Here is an 18,971-nt window from a genome sequence, read left to right on the forward strand (position 1 = left end):
TGGCTCAGTTGGTATATGATTCGGGGAACAACATGACATACATTGCAAGTTGGGGAGAAAGCGCACGTGTTACATTTTTCAATATAAACTGAGGCGCTACACGTCATCATTATTATAGATGACATAACATTGAAAATATCTAACTTTAAAAAAAATCTTGTATCCAAAGTGAAACATTGAAGCTTTTACATCAACGACCTTTTTAGATATGAAAGTCAGTCATTTGCCTTACTTAAATCAAGAATAGAAAGAGGATAACATATTTTGACACTTTATCTATAATTTATACGTATTAACCGTGGGAACATGACATAAAGCAACTGCTTGCCTCTACAGTGGAAACTCAATATTCAGAGTCAAACCATGGTGAAAATGCTAATCGACCATTTCTTAGAATGTCCAAATTATGTATCTGTCCGTACAAAGTTAATTAGCGAAATTAATGAACAAAATCTGGAAATACACCTTAATTGCTTTTCGAAGATGAAAATTTGGCTTTAGAGGTAAATTGTAAAATTTTTGAACATGTGCAATCGTATATTAGGTCCAGTGGAAGATTCTGAACATACATATATAAGCTTTAAACATACAAAAGCTTTTACTACACAATTATTATTAAATTTATTTAAAGTAATACTATTTGAATTGTTTAATCTGTATAAGATATCTAAGTCATCATGTATAATATGTTAATTGTTTTATAGGATGTTAAACGTCTGTTTAAGTTGGAATAACTATTTATAATTAATACGTATTAACCGTGTGAACATGCCATAAAACAACTGCTTCCCTCTACAGTGGAAACCCAACACTCAGAGTCATGTTACAATTCAAAATGATGGAATAGTAACCAAAAAGTCTCAGGCGTCCAGGTACGTATAGCTACCATAGACTTCCGTGAATCCGCATCATTTTCTTGGTAATTTTAGAATAAATAATGATTACGTTAAAAAAAAAAAAAAAACCCGCACCCTCTGAAATTTAAACGCCACCTCTCCATCATCGCGTATATTGACCTTTTACACAATGATACGAAGATGTGCGTTTCCTATTCATATATAATACGCTTCTTAAGAGAATCACTGCTTTACTTAAACCGAAATGTAACGTTACAGTCTAGTTTAACGTGATTGTTATTTTGAAATTCTACATGTTGGAAAGCCTAACCGTACATGTATACACATGTGCGCCGATTTTCCACTATTGCGTTGGCTAATTATAATGCATGTACATTGTTACGTAGAGATCTAATGATTTTTTTCTCTCTCTCTTTTTTTTCTTCTAAAGAACACTGAGTTAATATTACTATTGTGACGTCATCGGGGTGGTGTCCTATGGGCTTTTCATTTGGACATTTTTCAAAGAAACTTCATATATAATTAAAAACCTTTGATTCAGTCAATATGGTGTTAAACTGCCATTAAAAATCTAAAATAATGACCTCAGGCCATTATAATACCATGTTATAACAAAAGATCCATAATTGATAATTTAAAATGTGCATCCATTTTGCGACACTGATATACACTTTACCAACATTAAATTTGAAAGCTGTGGATAATTTTCTCATTACTAAGAATAAAGTAAACATCTGTTGCCTGCATGTCCAGAGTGTCCAGTGAATCAGTTTGTTACGAAATGATGGCATTCCAACTTTATACTAATTATGCTATCAAAAGTATATTCAGAGTGCCGTCGCTACAGAGAGGATTCATATGAATTTACTACTTGCTTTGGGGGGGAATTCGGCAGACACTAATATTGCATCCAATTTGTTTCAACCCTGCATGGTTACATCCCTAGCTGACGCAAGTGAAGACGGGGACTGTGAAAGACCTTGTGGCTGTAAAACGACTTTTAAAGACACCATATGTCTAAATTTTAGACAGACTGAATGTCTTGTGAAAATGTCTATTTTATTTTTAATTCAAAAATTAGCTTCGCAAATTATCATACATGTAAGGCTAATCAATGAGTCCTCACTTATAAATCCTTGACTTAGTGAAGTTAGAAATCCGGATTTTTTGCGTCTCCGGTATCGAGAATATATCTACAGTGCCGCCGCCAAAAAATTGTCAACAAACATGGCCCACAGACTTTGTCGGGTCTTCGCTGTTGGAAGAATTGTAACATATCGACAGCACTGCTGTACTAAACAACTCGTTAGACCTGTTGTATCGAGAGAATTTCATGTCACCCCTAAGCTAGGTAGGTCTTCTTTTCGTCGATTGCAAATACTCTGAAAATGTAGGCGGTCCATTGACACACGCACAAGGTGCACGTATAGGCCTACGTGTGTGAAACTAATTTTGACATACCGAACGTGGAATTTATGATAACACTGTGTAATGTGCCCATTTTCTATGTTTACATTTATCATAATTTACATGTGAATGGCCTTACATGTACACTGAAGTGACCTATTTTGAACTTTGTTAAATGAATGACCTTGACCTAAATGATTGTCACATTAGGTCGTGTTAATTTTGTTGGTGAAAAGAAACATAATGTGTCTACGGTACAATCTGGTACATATTTGAAAAGTAATTCAATGAATTTATTTGAACAGATGCAGATTCTAGAGGAATTCAATTATCCTGTAGCAATATTAAATTGTATTAATTTGTACATATACCGTAGGGTAACATGGTCTAATTTCGACCACCTTTGGATCCACCGCTCAGCCTGCAATTATGGTTATCCTTCCTGATCTTGTTGTCGATTATGTAAGAGTAACCTCCCTTTCCTGTACATGCACAACCACTTACAGAGTTAATAGTCTCATAAATAGACCCCAATTTAACAATATAAACATGTATGCCTATCAGGGGGAACATCGACCACAGCTAGGGTATCTTAGACCACCATGTTTGGGTTAACTACGACCACACATGGGTAATTTCGACCATTGTATATCTTTAATAAAAAAAAAATTGATCGTCGAAAGTCATTTAATTTTTCAAACTTGTGGACATAACAGGTTATCCATACATAGTTCTTTTATATTACATAGTCAAAGATATAATTTTAAATCAAATAGAATCATAAATGATTGTTAAAAATTCTTTTGAATATTAACGATATACACTCACCGTAAATGTATTTGATCGCCAATGTTTAACCACACAGGTGACATTGTAACGGCTCAGTAACATGTACTTCATGGGAAGAAGGATTACATTCCAAGTGCATCCACTTACTATATGAATGGCACCTTAGCCAGTCTAGCTCTTTGCAGCTAACTGTGTATCTTCCCAAGCAAATAAAACAAGTTTTGTCCAGTATGGCAAGCCAAGTTACTCATTATTAATTCCAATATCGGACTTCAATTTTTGATATCGGAAATTCTAGTTCCGATATCGGAAATCCAAATTCCTATCGGATATCCAATTCTGTTATGTAACAGTTGTTAGTGCCTGTAACAGAGGTTCAATATCCGAGACATGGATATTGAGTCCTTCATCAACACACGAAGAAGCTACTGGTGATGAAGCCAAGATGGCATTTATTACAGAAACTTGTGATGGAGAGACATGAGTTAGAGATATTGCTTCTTGGTATGATATAACCGAGCCAGGTACTACTGTTTTAGTTACAAAATGTACAGAAGGTAGCGCGGTACTTTCAGCAGAGGAACTGTGCGATGAAGCATCCATCTTCGAGTTGGCTTTGATTAGACAATGGTGTATCGTAGACTTACGATGGGAAGGAAGCTGAAGTAGGGATCTGGGAACCATCCTCTGGATACAAACCACAGACTTTGAAGCCCTGATCATATTAGCAGTTGTCATTGCTGCTGTCCATGCCCCGTTAAACAGGCTAGGCCAAAATGCCTTATCAACCACATGGTTTGGATTTGCAATGAGGAATTAACAAAGCCGACAATCTTACCTCTGTTCAAATCAGCCGTCAATCTTACCTATGTTCAAATACGGACTTTCCAACTTTCGCATCAAGGGTTACCTAGTTCCGGTTTATTACCATACGGAGCTAAGCCTACTGCTAGTCAAAATTAAACCACCTATATAAATTATATACATTGTAGGGGTAATTTGGACCTCTCATTAGATTTCAATTAGTTGTAATTTATTTCAATTTTTAGTTTAAAAATACATATAATTATAAATAATGCACAATATATATAACTTATACATATACGTTGAACTGGTCAGACATCATGGAAGGCATTAAAACTATTATGGAGCCAGGCATGTTTTGAACACTTATTTTTTGAAATTTGCAGCTTCTCAAATTTTATGTGTATGTTTAATCAGAATGAGATATACTTAAAGGGACAATTCAGTCTAAGAGTACATTAAAATTTGCACATATTTCGGAAACAAACCAATTCTAATAGGAATTAGATTTGTTTGTTTTACTGTGATATGCCAGAAAAGCCTACTCTAGTGAAATGTATGTGAAATGTTCAAACTCGCTGACTGTCCGCCATTACACATAGTGGTCGGATCTCTTGTATGCGGAACCCTGGCTCTGACTTTGGCTCGGGTAATGGTACAGCTTACATGTTGTACCTCCTTAATTGTATTGATCAACAATTTGGAATTTCAACGGTATCAATCAAATTACTTATCAATCTTGTGGAATTTGTCAATATTTCTTGCTACCGAGTATATGTTTCATAAGGAATGTAGAACAAAACATTTATGTAATATTTTGCTTCGTGGTTATGTTACAGAATTAGCCTCACTGAATTGCCCCTTTAACAAAATTGGTCGAAAATACCCTCGTGGTCGGAATTAGACCATCTTACCCTATTTGACCGAATAAGCGCAACCCTATATGCGTCCCTCCCCTATTTTTAGGCTTCAATTTCACTTACTTCAAATTAAATGCAGACTGAAAATATAAAAACTGAGTTGATTTTTTGACTTATGTCTTTTGCAAATTGATTTATGGCTTACTTAGTAGAATAATCTTAATCATGAAAGGCAAGTCCAAATTTGTTTCTATTAAGTGCTTCCTCATTTGGTTCAATTCTTATGTCCTGGGCGCTTTTTGGGTCAAATAAGGTACTTTTATTGATTAGGTTTCTTACCTCAACTGTCATTTTGATATAACAGGAAAGAAGAAAAAGAAGCATGCTGATCCTGGGCTCAAACCCAGGACCTTTGAACATGAGCCAGATGCACTTCTTTCTAATACAGATTACACTACCAACTGGTACTTCCTTGACAGCACACATGATCAATTCCACTACATTGTAATTAATGGTTCAAATTATCTTGACTGTAAAACTTGTTTTCCTTTTCTCTGCAGGTGCTTTTTCTAATCAGACATATACTACACCAGAAATCAAAAAACTTCTTGTTAGTATGAAGTTTTTCAAGGAAGTCGACCATGTGCCTGATTTTGTTGGGTAAGTACATTTGTATGTGTATTATATTGTATACCAGGTATATAAATTATAATATATACTTGATATGATAATAAATATAACAAGGACACAGATATTATATGGGATATTTCTTTTCCTATGTAAATCAAGCCATTATATCTATAAATTACACGTTAGGATTTTGTTTATAACTTTGTATGTACTTTTAGATTGCTTAAAACTGTATTTATTTTTTGGAATACAAATATTTCAAAAATAAATGAAACCATATGGCTTTGTTTTTATGATGATAACCTTAAAGTAAAGGGAGCTAAATTAAAAAAAAAAATCAATTATTGTAAAACTCTTAAAAAACTTTGATACAATAGCCAGAAAAACTTTGATGCAATAGCCAGTTTAAACATTTTAAATAAAGGGGAGATAATATCATATTACATGTAAGAGACTATATTAAAGTTAGGCAAACAAAAATATGTCCGTTTTAATAGGGTTACATTGGCAAAAAAAAATAGGGTCGGTAGGTCGGGATATTTTTTTTTATGTCTCTCACTCTAAAATAATGGCTGGAACCGGAGTCTGAGGCTTTTTAAAAAATAAATCTTGTTAAAGTGGGGAAAAAAATTAGGGTCGGGGTAAAAAATTAAGGTCGGTCGGGTAACCCTTAACAGACATATTATATTTTTTGGCCTTATTAGTAATAGTCCATTCAAAATTTAGCAAAATCAAATATAAGAATAAGAGGCCCATGGGCCTTAACGGTCATCTGACACACGGGACAAAACAACAAAGTCACAGTATGAAGTAGTGGTTAACAACTAATATAAGCAATACAAGCTTAAGGAACTCCTTTGTTGAATATGTAAGTTTCTGAAATAGGTAAAGGTCATTTGTTGAACAAACTTGGTAGCCCTTCATTCATATATGATTGTAATCCATTCAAGGATTAAGGAGGAGTCAGATTTTAAAGTCAAATTTCTGCCAAGCTCCCAATTTGGACCTCCGCTGCTCTATCCCCATGGGTCTTACCTCAGTTCTTTATAAACTATGATTGTCCTCACCTTAAGTTCCTATTCTGAGCTCCGCCACTCTGTCCCCAGGGGTCGGGCCTAACTCATTTATACAAAATATGATTGTCCTTCCCCAATGATGCTTCACACTAAATATGGATGAAATCCACTCAAGTGTTAATGAGGAGTAGGATTTTAAAGCTAAGATTAAAAAAATTTCCCCTTTTAGGGCCCTACCCCTCAGTCCCTAGGGATTAGACCAAGCTCATTTACATAAAACATGCTGCCCTTTGCCAATGATGTTTGAAAGCAAATATGAATAAAATCCACTCAAGGGTTAAGAATGAGTAGGAATTTAAAACTGAAATTAGAAATTTTTCTACTTTTGGGACCCCACCCCTCAGCCCTTAAGGGTTGGACCTAACTCATTTATATAAAATATGATTGCCCTTCCCCAATCATGTTTCACACCAAATATGGATGAAATCCATCCAAGGATGAAGGAGAAGTAGGATTTTAAAGCTAAAATTAAGAAAATTTCCCCTTTTGGGGCCCCATCCCTCAGCCCCTAGGGGTCGAAGCAGACTCATTTATATAAAATATGATTGTCCTTCCCCAATGATGTTGCATGCCAAATATGGATGTAATCCACTGAAGGGTTAAAGAGGAGTAGGCTTTTGTATAAATAGTCTTACGCACGGCGCACAGGGCACGACGACCGACAAAACACGATGACAATAGGTCATCTTTGGGTCAGATGACCTAAAAACTAAATTGGGTACGTCTGATGGCCATCGTGGGATTTCTGGGATCGTTTAATATGAGAAAAATCAGCATTGTATTTTAATTAAATCCAATGTATATGTAGTAAATATGTACATGTATTTACATTTCTTTCTTTGTCAATATTGTATCCAGTCCTAATTTGTTTTTTCAGATCCGGACTTGTATCTCTTGCACATGACTTTTTCCGTGTGAGGATGTTTTTGACCATCATGAACGTGTTATTTTTCATCATTTGGCTAATGTTTATGTGGATAAGGAGGAAAAAGACAAGGGAATATGTGGAAAGGACCAGTATAAAGTATGAAGCCCATAGATCTAGAGAAGAACAGAATAAATTACGGAGGGAATAATTAATATTTAATTAATTGATAAAATGTTTACAGTGTTGACTAATTGTTGAAATGAGAGAGCGAGTATATTGTAATTGTACATTGTAATTATTATTTTCAATTGCTTTTATTAAAACTACGATTTTTGAGACAAAACAAAAAGTTGTGTATATTTTATTGATATTTATTAGGCAAAACACAAATACTGTATTCGATCCAATAAGTGCCCAATCCCCATGAATGCCCCTCACCCCCCCACCCCCTTTTTTTAGGCCTCACTTTCACTTACCGGTACATCAGATTAAATGTAGACTGAAACTATGAAAACTATTTCTGTCCCAAATTGATTTCTGACTTACTTTTTGCAGTGATTTTATGAAAGACTAGTCCAAATTTGGTTCTATTACCAGAAACTGCCTCTTTTTTGTGTCCTTGTATTAAATGCCCTGAGCGCTTATTGGCTCAAATACGGTATCTCTTGACTTTTGTGGTTATTGTGAAGAAATCATTTAAAGATTTCAGTATATGACCCCTTTGAACATATTTGATAGCCTTTTATCTTACTATATGCCTTCAGTTTTATTAGCTCACCTGGCCCGAAGGGCCGGTGAGCTTATGTCATGGCGCGGCGTCCGTCGTCGTTCGTCCGTCTGTCCGTCAACATTTCCTTTAAATCGCTACTAGTCATAGAGTTCTGCATGGATTGTAACCAAATTTGGCCACAAACATCCTTGGGGGAAGGGGAACAGAACTTGTATAAATTTTGGCTCTGACCCCCCGGGGGCAGGAGGGGCGGGGCCCAATAGGGGAAATAGAGGTAAATCCTATAAATCGCTACTTGTCCTAGAGTTCTGCATGGTTTGTAACCAAATTTGGCCACAAACATCCTTCAGGGAAGGGGAACAGAACTTGTATAAATTTTGGCTCTGGCCCCCCAGGGGCTGGAGGGGAGGGGCCCAATAGGGGAATTATAGGTAAATCCTATAAATCGCTACTTGTCCTAGAGTTCTGCATGGTTTGTAACCAAATTTGGCCACAAACATCCTTGGGGGAAAGGGAACAGAACTTGTATAAAATTTGGCTCTGACCCGCTGGGGGCAGGAGGGGTGGGGCCCAATAGGGGAATTAGAGATAAATATTCAAATTCCTTTAGAAAAGAAACAATGAACCAGTATTCACAAACGTACTTGGCATTACAAACCAGGTGAGCGATACAGGCCCTCTGGGCCTCTTGTTATGACATACTGTACTACTGGGTAGTCCAGGGATGGATATTAGTTGCAACAGTGATAGTATCCCCGGGAATATCATCGATGGGGTTATTCACTTGAACATACTTGGTAGACCTTCATCAAAGCATGTCACAGGCCCATTATCAGGTCTCTAGGACCTCTCTTGGTTATAGAAAAGAACTCAAAGAATTTAGCCTACTTGACTCATGTGACCTTGAATGAAGGTCATTGTCATTCATTTGAACAAACCTGATAGCCCTTCATCCTAGCTTGCCACAGCATGCTAGAATAACAGATCGCAATACCTCATGGTTATTTACAAGAAGTTCGTCAAATATTTTGGGCATTTTGACCCATGTGACCTTGAATCAAGGTCAGGATAATTCAATTAAAAAAACAACTTGGTAACCCTTCATCCTACATGCCACAGGCCCAATATCGGGTCTCTATAGAACTTTTATTTAATGACAAGAAGTCACTAAACAAGAGGCCCATGTGCCTGAACGGTCATCTAACTCGTGGCACAAAAATATAAAAAAAAATATAAATAAAATATATTATAAATCAAATTTTGTTTCATCCCAGTTTTCTATAGGACCAATATCAGGTCTGTAGGCCTCTTATTAATTGAAAAGAGGTTGGTCTAAGATTTTGGCCTACTTTAAACTCATGTGACTTTGAATGGAGACTAAGCTAATTCGTCTAACAAACATGGTAGTCCTTTATCCCAGTATTCCACAACCCAATACTATGAATCTAGACCTCTTGTTTATTCTGTCAAATATTTCAGCCTTTTATACCCATATGACTTTTAATGAACAAACTTGCAAGCCCTACATCCCAACATGTGACAAAAGCAATTAATGTCTTGAGGCTTCTTGGTTTTTGATTTATCAGTCATTTTTGAGGAACAATTGACTGCCACAAGGACAGATGGACAACAGACAGATGAAGGACTCTGCACCATACCATAAGGTTACCTGCCCTTTGTTTAGGTAAGCAAAAAACAAGAGTAATACATTTCTATTATAAATCAATTTAATATTCACATATTTCATCAAATGTCACATATTATATTCAGCAAACTGACAGAAACACTAACAATCTAGGTAATCTAACTCAGAACACTTGTTCACTAACATAGGTGAACAATGTATTTACCACAGAAACAGCAATGTGTACACATTCAACATGTTTACACATGGAATTAAAACACCAATTCCCAGATAACATGATAGGTGACCAAAGGCCAAATACTTGTTTAAATATAAAATTATCTTGGTCTTCATGTAGATTTACCATAATCATTTAGGGCTATATGCTTTAAACAGGGATGAAAATGTTTAGCCGATTAGCTGATTTCAGAAAATAGGTTCCTGGTATATGTAATTCCATATAATTTCCCCTCAAAACATAAATTTCAGCCTTTTTCAGATTTTTCAAGTTTCATCACTGTTTAAAATTGTTGAAGTTAAACTAAGTTGATTTAAATGATAAGATGGAACAGCCATTTTGACAACAATCAGTTGACATTTTCGTGTAACATTAAACAAATATTGACTTTTTGAAGGTGAATACAAGGAAATGTTAAACCTGAGAAAGGTGATATTCCCCTACTAGGTAAAAGGTACATAGATACATTTAGACTCTTCTAAATCAAAGAATTGACCAGTCCATTAAGAGAATTTGGGGAATAAGGGGGTGGGGGTGGGGGTAATCAGTTAAATCATAATTAGGTAGTACCCCTAGGTAGTAGACTTATAGCTCTTCAAACCACCCACTCACACACACTTTTATACATTATATTAGATAAATGATAATCTTCTCTGCCATGCCATGTACAATATTTCATTAGAAAACTTACAATCTTAACTGCATCTATTGTTGTTCCCTTTTAAAACTCATCACAGTACAACAGAATTGATATATTGATTTAGTATAAAACTTCTCATTGTTTTTACAGCAATGCAACTTCCACACAATGTCACTATGAAAGTCTATTACAATCTTCACAGTATAGGTTTAGCTGGAAATTTGTAAGCTGTTCCACATCGTTCATAAAAAGCCTGAAAAAGAAGATATAAAATTAAAAAATTACGATGCAAAAATTGTCAACAAAATATTAATTCTGTTTTGTTCTATTTAGGGATGTACTCAGAGCCAATTTATTTTCACAAGCAATTAAATTTCATTTATTTTTGCAACTGATTATTATTTGTGAAAATAAATTGCCATAAAAGCACTTCAAGTTCAATGTACATTCAAAATAAATCTTTTCAACTATAAATGGCAACAAGAAGCCTGTTGGCCTTAATGGTCATCTGACTATATTCCAGGATATTGGCACAAATCTACATAGTTACAGTAAACAGTAGTGGCTAACAAATAAGGCAGTACAAGGAACTCCTTCCTTAAAGCTGTAAGTTTCTGATATATTTGATGACATTGACTTCAAAAGCAGGTCAAGTTCATTCATTTGAACAAACTTGTTAGCCCTTCATCCTTGTATGCTACAGGCCAAATGTACAAGGTACTCTAGGCCATATAGTTATTGACAAGAAATTATTTAAAGATTTTGACTGTTTGACCCCTGTGACCTTAAATGAAAGTCAAGGTAATAAATTTGAATAAAATTGTTAGCCCTTCATCTACAGACACAATATAAGGTCTCTAATCTCTCAGTTATTCACAAGAAACTGTTTAAAGATTTTAGCCTTTTTGACCCAATTGTGACTTTAAATGGTGATCAAGGTCATTTATTTGAACATACTTGGTAGTCCTTCATCCCTGCATGTAGATCAGGTCTCTAGGTCTCTTGGTTAATGACAAGAAGTTGTTTAAAGATTTTAACCTATTTGACCCTTGTGCCATTGAATGAAGATCAAGGTCATTCATTTGAACAAACTTTGTAGCCTTTCATTCTACTTTTGAAGAAGAAGCTGTTTAACGATGGACGCAGCACCACGGCATAAGCTTACCTTCGGGCAGGTGAGCTTAAAATGTAACCTGATAAAACCTTTGAGCATTCTGTCTGTCGTTAAACACCTGTACACTGTTAAGTAAATTCTTATGCTGACAAATCTTAGCTCTAGTGTCAAATAGACTAACTTCTTCACCTCATTTGCTCTTTAATATAAATGAATGATTGTAAGGTCAGAGTGGTACAGTATGTGAACTGATTCTTGTATCCTTGTTCACACCAGTGACACCCTTCCATAACTTCCAATATTACTTACTTTAAATGTTCTATCATTCACAACTTCATCTACATAGAACTCTGATTTCATTAGCCGCAACTGAAAATGCAAAAAAAAAAATTTTTTTTTAAATCAAAACATTTTGCTTAATGCTGTACATGTACATGCAAAATGGATCAAGACTTTCACAGTATTGATAATAAAATTTCCAAGAATGTACATTGCTAGAAAATTCCAGTTTTAACTTAATGTCAAATATGAGATACATGTATAGGCTACTCTCGATTCAAACTGAACTTGAAGGTAGTTGTGTTAAAAAGAATTCATAACTGGGTATATCACAGGTACTTTGCTTGCCAACAAACAAACAAAAAATATATTTATTTCTTTTTTTTTGGTCAACCAGCTAATTATAGTGTACCCTAGCTTTGCAAATTGCTTTTATTCAGGGGGCTTTAATTTCCCTATACAAAAAAATGTATTTGTTGTCAAGTGAATTCGTAAAATGTATTATGTTTATACCCACAAATACAATGGAAAAGGGGTAAAAAGGGTAAACTGTATAGTGTATTACTATTAAAAAATGACATTTCTAACAAAAATAAATATACAAGAGATCCCAGAGGGATCTTGGCACCCACTAAAGAATGACCTATATCTGACAAAGGAAAGATGGATCTTTTCTCTACTTTTTAAAATTTGAGATGGATCGCTTCAGTACTTTTGAGAAATAGCGGTAACAAACTTCAACTATCAAAATCCAAGATGACTCCTTGGCGGCCATCTTGTTGATCAATCAGTCCCAAATCACAATATGCACAACTAGGGCCCTAGGGGGAACCTACATATGAAATTTGAGACAGATCCCTTCAGTACTTTCTGAGAAATAGCTATAATAATCTTTGAATAACAAAATCCAAGATGGCTGCCAGGCGGCCATCTTGTTGACCGATCGGTCCCAAAATGCAATATGCACAACTAGGTCCCTAGGGGAACCTACATATGAAATTTGAGACAGATCCCTTCAGTACTATCTGAGAAATAGCGATAACAAACTTTAACTATCAAAATCCAAGATGGCGGTCCGGCGGCCATCTTGTTGATCAATCGGTCCCAAATCACAATATGCACAACTAGGGCCCTAGGGGGAACCTACATATGAAATTTGAGACAGATCCCTTCAGTACTTTCTGAGAAATAGCTATAATAATCTTTGAATAACAAAATCCAAGATGGCTGCCAGGCGGCCATCTTGTTGACCGATCGGTCCCAAAATGCAATATGCACAACTAGGTCCCTAGGGGAACCTACATATGAAATTTGAGACAGATCCCTTCAGTACTATATGAGAAATAGCGATAACAAACTTTAACTATCAAAATCCAAGATGGCGGTCCGGCGGCCATCTTGTTCACCGATTGGTCCAAAATTGCAATATGCACAACTAGGGCCCTAGGGGAACCTACATATCAAATTTGAGAAAGATCACTTCAGCACTTTTTGAGAAATAGGGATATCAAACCTTAACTATCAAAATCCAAGATGTCCGCCTGGCGGCCATCTTGTTTTTCCTATCAGCCTCAAAATCTGTATGGCACAACTAGGGACCAAGGGTAACCTCGTTGTGAAGTTTGAACAAAATCCCTTCAGTAGTTCTCAAGAAATATCGATAACAAACTTCAACTGCCAAAATCAAAGATGGCTGCCTGGCGGCCATCTTTTTCCCCGATCAGCCTCAAAATCTGTATGGCTCAACTAGGGACCAAGGGTACCCTCCATGTGAAGTTTGAACAAAATCCCTTTAGTAGTTCTCAAGAAATATTGATAACAAGTTGCAACTGCCAAAATCAAAGATGGCTATCTGGTGGCCATCTTGTTTTTCCGATCAGCCTCAAAATCTGAATGGCACAGCTAGGGACCAAGGGTAACCTTCCTGTGAAGTTTGAACAAAATCCCTTCAGTAGTTTTCAAGAAATATTGATAACAAACTTCAACTGCCAAAATCAAAGATGGCTGCCTGGCGGCCATCTTGTTTTTCCGATCAGCCTCAAAATCTGAATGGCACAACAAGGGACCATGGGTAACCTCCATGTGAAGTTTGAACAAAATCCCTTCTGTAGTTCTAAAGGAATTTCGATAACTAAAGGAATTTCGATAACAAACTTCAACTGCCAAAATCAAAGATGACTGCCTGGCGGCCATCTTGTTTTTCCGATCAGCCTCAAAATCTGTATGGCACAACTAGGGACCAAGGGTAACCTCCATGTGAAGTTTGAACAAAATCCCTGCAGTAGTTTTTAAGAAATAATGATAACAAGCATTATTTATGGATGGATGACAGACGGCGGACAATGGACGACGGACCACAGACGCAGGGCTATTTGAATAGCCCACCATCTGTTGAAGGGCTAAAAACAGAAAAATGCAATCACCCTGCAAAATCAAACAACTACATGTACCACATATGCATGGTATATAGTACAATATATTACTTACAGTTGGAAAAGAGCATATATTCTGACAATAAATATTCTATAAATAGATATATAGGAATTAAAGGCTGATATGGATATCTTCACCTTTGTTTGAGCTTTCCGTAGATCTTTTTGCACATCCATATTGTCTAGGTCATTATCACGCTGTTTACTTAATTCTTTAACATTATCTGCTGCTTCTGTTACACATTTACGTATAGCTCGTTCTCTTGCCTGGTGTGATTTTATGATCTGTAACATAACAATATACACCACAGGATAATAAATAATGTTACATTTTATGTGTACATTCAATTTTGAACTGTAAATTACATATATGATAATGGTAATACAGGGGTTTCAAGATCCAAAAATGATGTGAGTAAAGTACAATTTACTGTCGATTAGTCCCAACATCTGGTGATTATAACGTCATCATTTAGCATGAGTTTTATGACATCATAAACACAGAAAGGCCTGACTAATTGATGGTAAATTGTACTTTACCCATATATGTTGTTTTTGGGATCTCAAAACCCCTATATTGTAATAGTACATATTTTTAATAGCACAACTTGCACTAATATATATGATATCGCTGATTTTATTTTCTCAATTTTTCTGTATGTTTTTAATGTAGAAATTATTAAAGATGCTCCACCGCCGACAGAGAATAAATGATATTCATTATTTGAACAATAATTGGTGTATTATCGTGTGTATATATGTCTAATTAACACAAAAAATAATATAAAATAATTAATTTTGCCTTTGGTGAATGCGCAATCAGTACTTCACTCCATATAGGATATAGTGCTACGGATTTTTTTCGGGATGCAATTAATTATTTTTCATATCTTTAACTTGAAAATTAGAAGCTCAAACTTTTCAATGTTGGTGATAGTGTAAAGTAAGTAACTTTTGTAACTGAAGAAAAATACTAAATCGTCTGCTCCTAATTTTGATAGTGAAAATTACCATTTGTCGGCGGTGGAGCATCTTTAAGAATGTGCCTGGAAATGTGATTAGTAATATATATACTGTCTTAGCATACTTTACAATTTTCTTCATAATGACTTGCATTGTTCAACTAAATATAGAATGGGTACTTTTTGATAGGGCATCATTTCAGCATGACACATTCATGTCGTGATATTCATTCATGATATAGGAAAAGGCTATGGATTTCAATTTTGGTTACTTTCTACATGTGTGAAAATAAAATTTCAGTCATTAATTCCCCCTGAAATTCTATATTGAACTGTTATAGCTTCAGTTTTAGATTGGTTCAATTGTGTCTTCAGGGATGAATAAATTAAGTTAAACTAGTTGATTACTCTGAAAATAGAACAGCTAACTCTACAAATATACCCCCTGTTATACTTAGTTGCTTCCATACATATTTCGTCAATCCTTATGATAAGACTCCACCCGTAGGATAAACATGCTTCATGGCATTAAAAGTGGGGTTGGTAGGGGTATTTTTGGGTCAAATATGGCAATTTGTTTGATCTTACCTCTTCGTAAAGGTTTTTACATGTTTCTGTTACATCTACTTTCTGTGAAAATAATTTAGTCGGTATTGCAGTATTCAAACCATGTATTATTCTATCGTCAACAATTCGCATTGCCTTCAGGCCTTCCTGTAACACAAAGAAAAACATCACAGTCTACCGGTACATTGGTTCTACATTAAATATGTGAAAAATTATGATTCTGTCAATTGAAAATAACATGCACATTACTTTAACATGACTAATAACAGTATTATTTTTTTTTTAAATGGGGAAAAAAATCACAGTACTACGAGAAAAACCACCAACTGATGTGGTCAGTATACAGCAACCTCAAAATGCCTCAAATGTATATCCCAGATGTGGAAGGCAGAACATCTCCACTTGGACACTGCAGCCAAAAATCGACTGATCAGTCAAGCGTCCTATTAAAAGCCTGGATAATTTTAAAATGTGCCAGGTTTATAGGTGAAAAAAACTGTAGCAAGATCTAATACCCCATATGGGTATTAAACTTGCAACACAGAGGTTGAGGCCTAGCTTGGCCACTGCAGCTTGATCTTCCCAAAATGAGGTCAGTTTCAAAGCAAACAAAGGAAAGATCATTATTAAAAAATTATTGAAAAAATGAATAAATACATATCTGGGAAATAGTTTAAATACAAAAAGACAAATTGTAAAATCTTCATTTGGATTATGTTTTTGTTGATGGAAAAATATGTGCAGCCAGGCCTAGGTCTTATTTTAAGACATCCCACAAAATTAAGGACATGTGTGGGGTCATATTTGTGGAAGGTGTCTTATTTACATTGAACACGGTAATGTCTGAAAATATCTGCAGGCACACAATTATAAGGTTATATAAATACATAAAAGGCTAGTCCACTGAACCTGCCTAATTTATATATATATTTTCTATTAGGCAAAAAAAACCATTATATAAATATATAGGCAGGCATTGTTAACACATTTATTGATTTGAATAAACTAGCATATTGTGGAAATGAATATATTTTTTATTATGATAAAAAATGTAAAAATCTTTTTTGGAAAGATGTTTTAAAAGCTTGGTATATGTTAGAACAAAAAAATACGTCACTGGAAAAAGGTGTTGAATCACTATTGAAAACACCCATTTGGCATAACAATTTATTCAAAATTGAAAACAAAAGTATTTTTTATCACGATTGGTACAGAAAAGGGATTTCTGTAGTTAATGATTTTATAAAAAAAGATAATATTTTATATACTTTCAACGAATTTTGTCAACGGTATGATTTAAACATCAACTTTCTCCAGTTTGAAGGCATTGCTACTAGTGTTAGAAGATATATTGCCAATCATGATCTGACAAATGTAACTCTAAATTTCCCTTATATGCCAATATATCTTAGATTATTTTTTAAGAGTAAAAAAGGTGCAAAAGATTTCTACAATATACTCAGTTCAAATGATACTATTGCAACAGGACGGAAAAAATGGGAAGACTTTTTTAACTTTGACAATGATAAATGGAAAATGATTTATAGAACCCCTTTTCTTGTGTCTCAAAAAAAAAATTGCAGTGGCTACAGTATAGAATAAACCATCATATACTTACAACAAATGTTCATCTTTTTAGATTATGTATTACAGAAAGCCCTTTTTGTTCGCTATGTAATGATGAAATAGAAACTATTGAGCACGCATTTTGGAACTGTTACAAAATTCAAGAGTTTTACAACACTTTGGAATATTTTATTGATGCTCTGCTAATTCCCTTTAGATCTAATAAAGAAACATTGTTTTTCGGATTTCATAATAGAGTAACAAATAGCAAAATTGATAATGAAATAGTTCTTATGATTAAATGGTATATATATAAGTCAAGATGTCTAAAAACACCATTATCCATCACAGCTTTCATAAATCATATTAAAGATCAGTACAATATTCAGAAATTTAATATTCAAATTAGTGATAATATACTGAAAGTTAAATTTGACAGGAAATGGGTAAAGTGGCAAAGTTTACTAGAATTATCATGATTATTTAAAAAAATAAATAAAAAATGTCACCATACCTTTCTTTCTTAATGCTTTACCAGGTATATTTTTCCAAGTAGTTGACCACCATAGTCTTTTTTTTTTTTTAAAGCTATATAATTTAATCTAAATGCTTTTCTAATGTATATTGTTATGTTTTGTAAAATGTAGTTTTAGTGTTGTATTTTGTGCAGTGTTTTGTCTATATGACTATATGTGTGAGGAGTATGTGTGTCTTTGCGTGGGTGGTTTTTTTTTCTGTTTGTTTGTGGAAGTATGATTGATATAATGTTGTGTATTATACATGTATGATAAAATGGAAAAATAAAAGAAATATAAAAAAAATATATTGGCAGGCTTTATCAAAGGCCAACAGGGAAAGAGAAAGTTGTAGACATTGATTTTAACCATTCTTATTTTAACATCCTTAAAACATTTCCATATACTTTTAAGGGTTGATGTCATTTTGCTCTCCATTTTACTTTGATCCTAATGACCTCATATGCAAAGGTCAGAATGTAGTTATGCAAAGCACAGTTGTCGTCCCATTATAGATCTATGTCGAACATTTCAATCGTTAGGTTTGACGAATTATGTAAATATAAAACCTACAAATAATTACTCAATATTGAAACCCGATTGCGATATATCTATATACATTATCGATAGTGCTAGTTTATTCATTCTTGACAGAAGTGAAATTGTTGGTATCGTGTGCTAAATTCGAGTTATCGTTCTTGAACCAGTAAGAGCAAGCCTGAAAGTCATATAATCGCTTAAAAATACTAAATAGCTGTGCCATGAATATCGAACAGATTATCACAATCTTCATTAACATAAAAGTCGGAAACATTCAAAAATACACAAACAGAGTCCATATCTTGAAATACCTGAAATTTCATAAAATCACTGCAGTCACATTCCTCGTTCATGGGGGCAGCCATATTGCAAAACCGTAATCACGGTAAATCTCAAAATGACGTAAACATTAAAATAATGCTGAAAAATTAATTGTAATGCATGACTGACTATATTTTCCCTAAGTATGATTG

At 34.6% G+C, this 18,971-nt stretch overlaps 2 protein-coding genes across 2 annotated transcripts; one reads left to right on the forward strand and one right to left on the reverse strand.

Annotated features, from left to right (window-relative positions):
- The first annotated feature begins 2,044 nt into the window (after positions 1-2,044).
- Positions 2,045-7,634, forward strand: LOC138325401 (uncharacterized). The gene is made up of 3 exons (XM_069271049.1): positions 2,045-2,208; positions 5,278-5,377; positions 7,301-7,634. The coding sequence occupies exons 1-3, from the start codon at positions 2,085-2,087 to the stop codon at positions 7,497-7,499; spliced, it is 423 nt and encodes a 140-aa protein (XP_069127150.1). The 5' UTR covers positions 2,045-2,084; the 3' UTR covers positions 7,500-7,634.
- A 2,773-nt stretch (positions 7,635-10,407) lies between these two features.
- LOC138325413 (protein MIX23-like) lies at positions 10,408-18,948 on the reverse strand. Its single transcript, XM_069271075.1, has 5 exons — positions 18,810-18,948; positions 15,899-16,024; positions 14,487-14,633; positions 11,947-12,006; positions 10,408-10,776 (listed from the first exon to the last, which is right to left on the reverse strand). Exons 1-5 carry the CDS (start codon positions 18,861-18,863, stop codon positions 10,720-10,722), a joined length of 444 nt encoding a protein of 147 aa, XP_069127176.1. The 5' UTR covers positions 18,864-18,948; the 3' UTR covers positions 10,408-10,719.
- Positions 18,949-18,971: the final 23 nt, after the last annotated feature.

This window comes from Argopecten irradians, chromosome 1 (assembly GCF_041381155.1).
Source record: "Argopecten irradians isolate NY chromosome 1, Ai_NY, whole genome shotgun sequence".
Taxonomy (NCBI): Eukaryota; Metazoa; Mollusca; class Bivalvia; order Pectinida; family Pectinidae; genus Argopecten; species Argopecten irradians.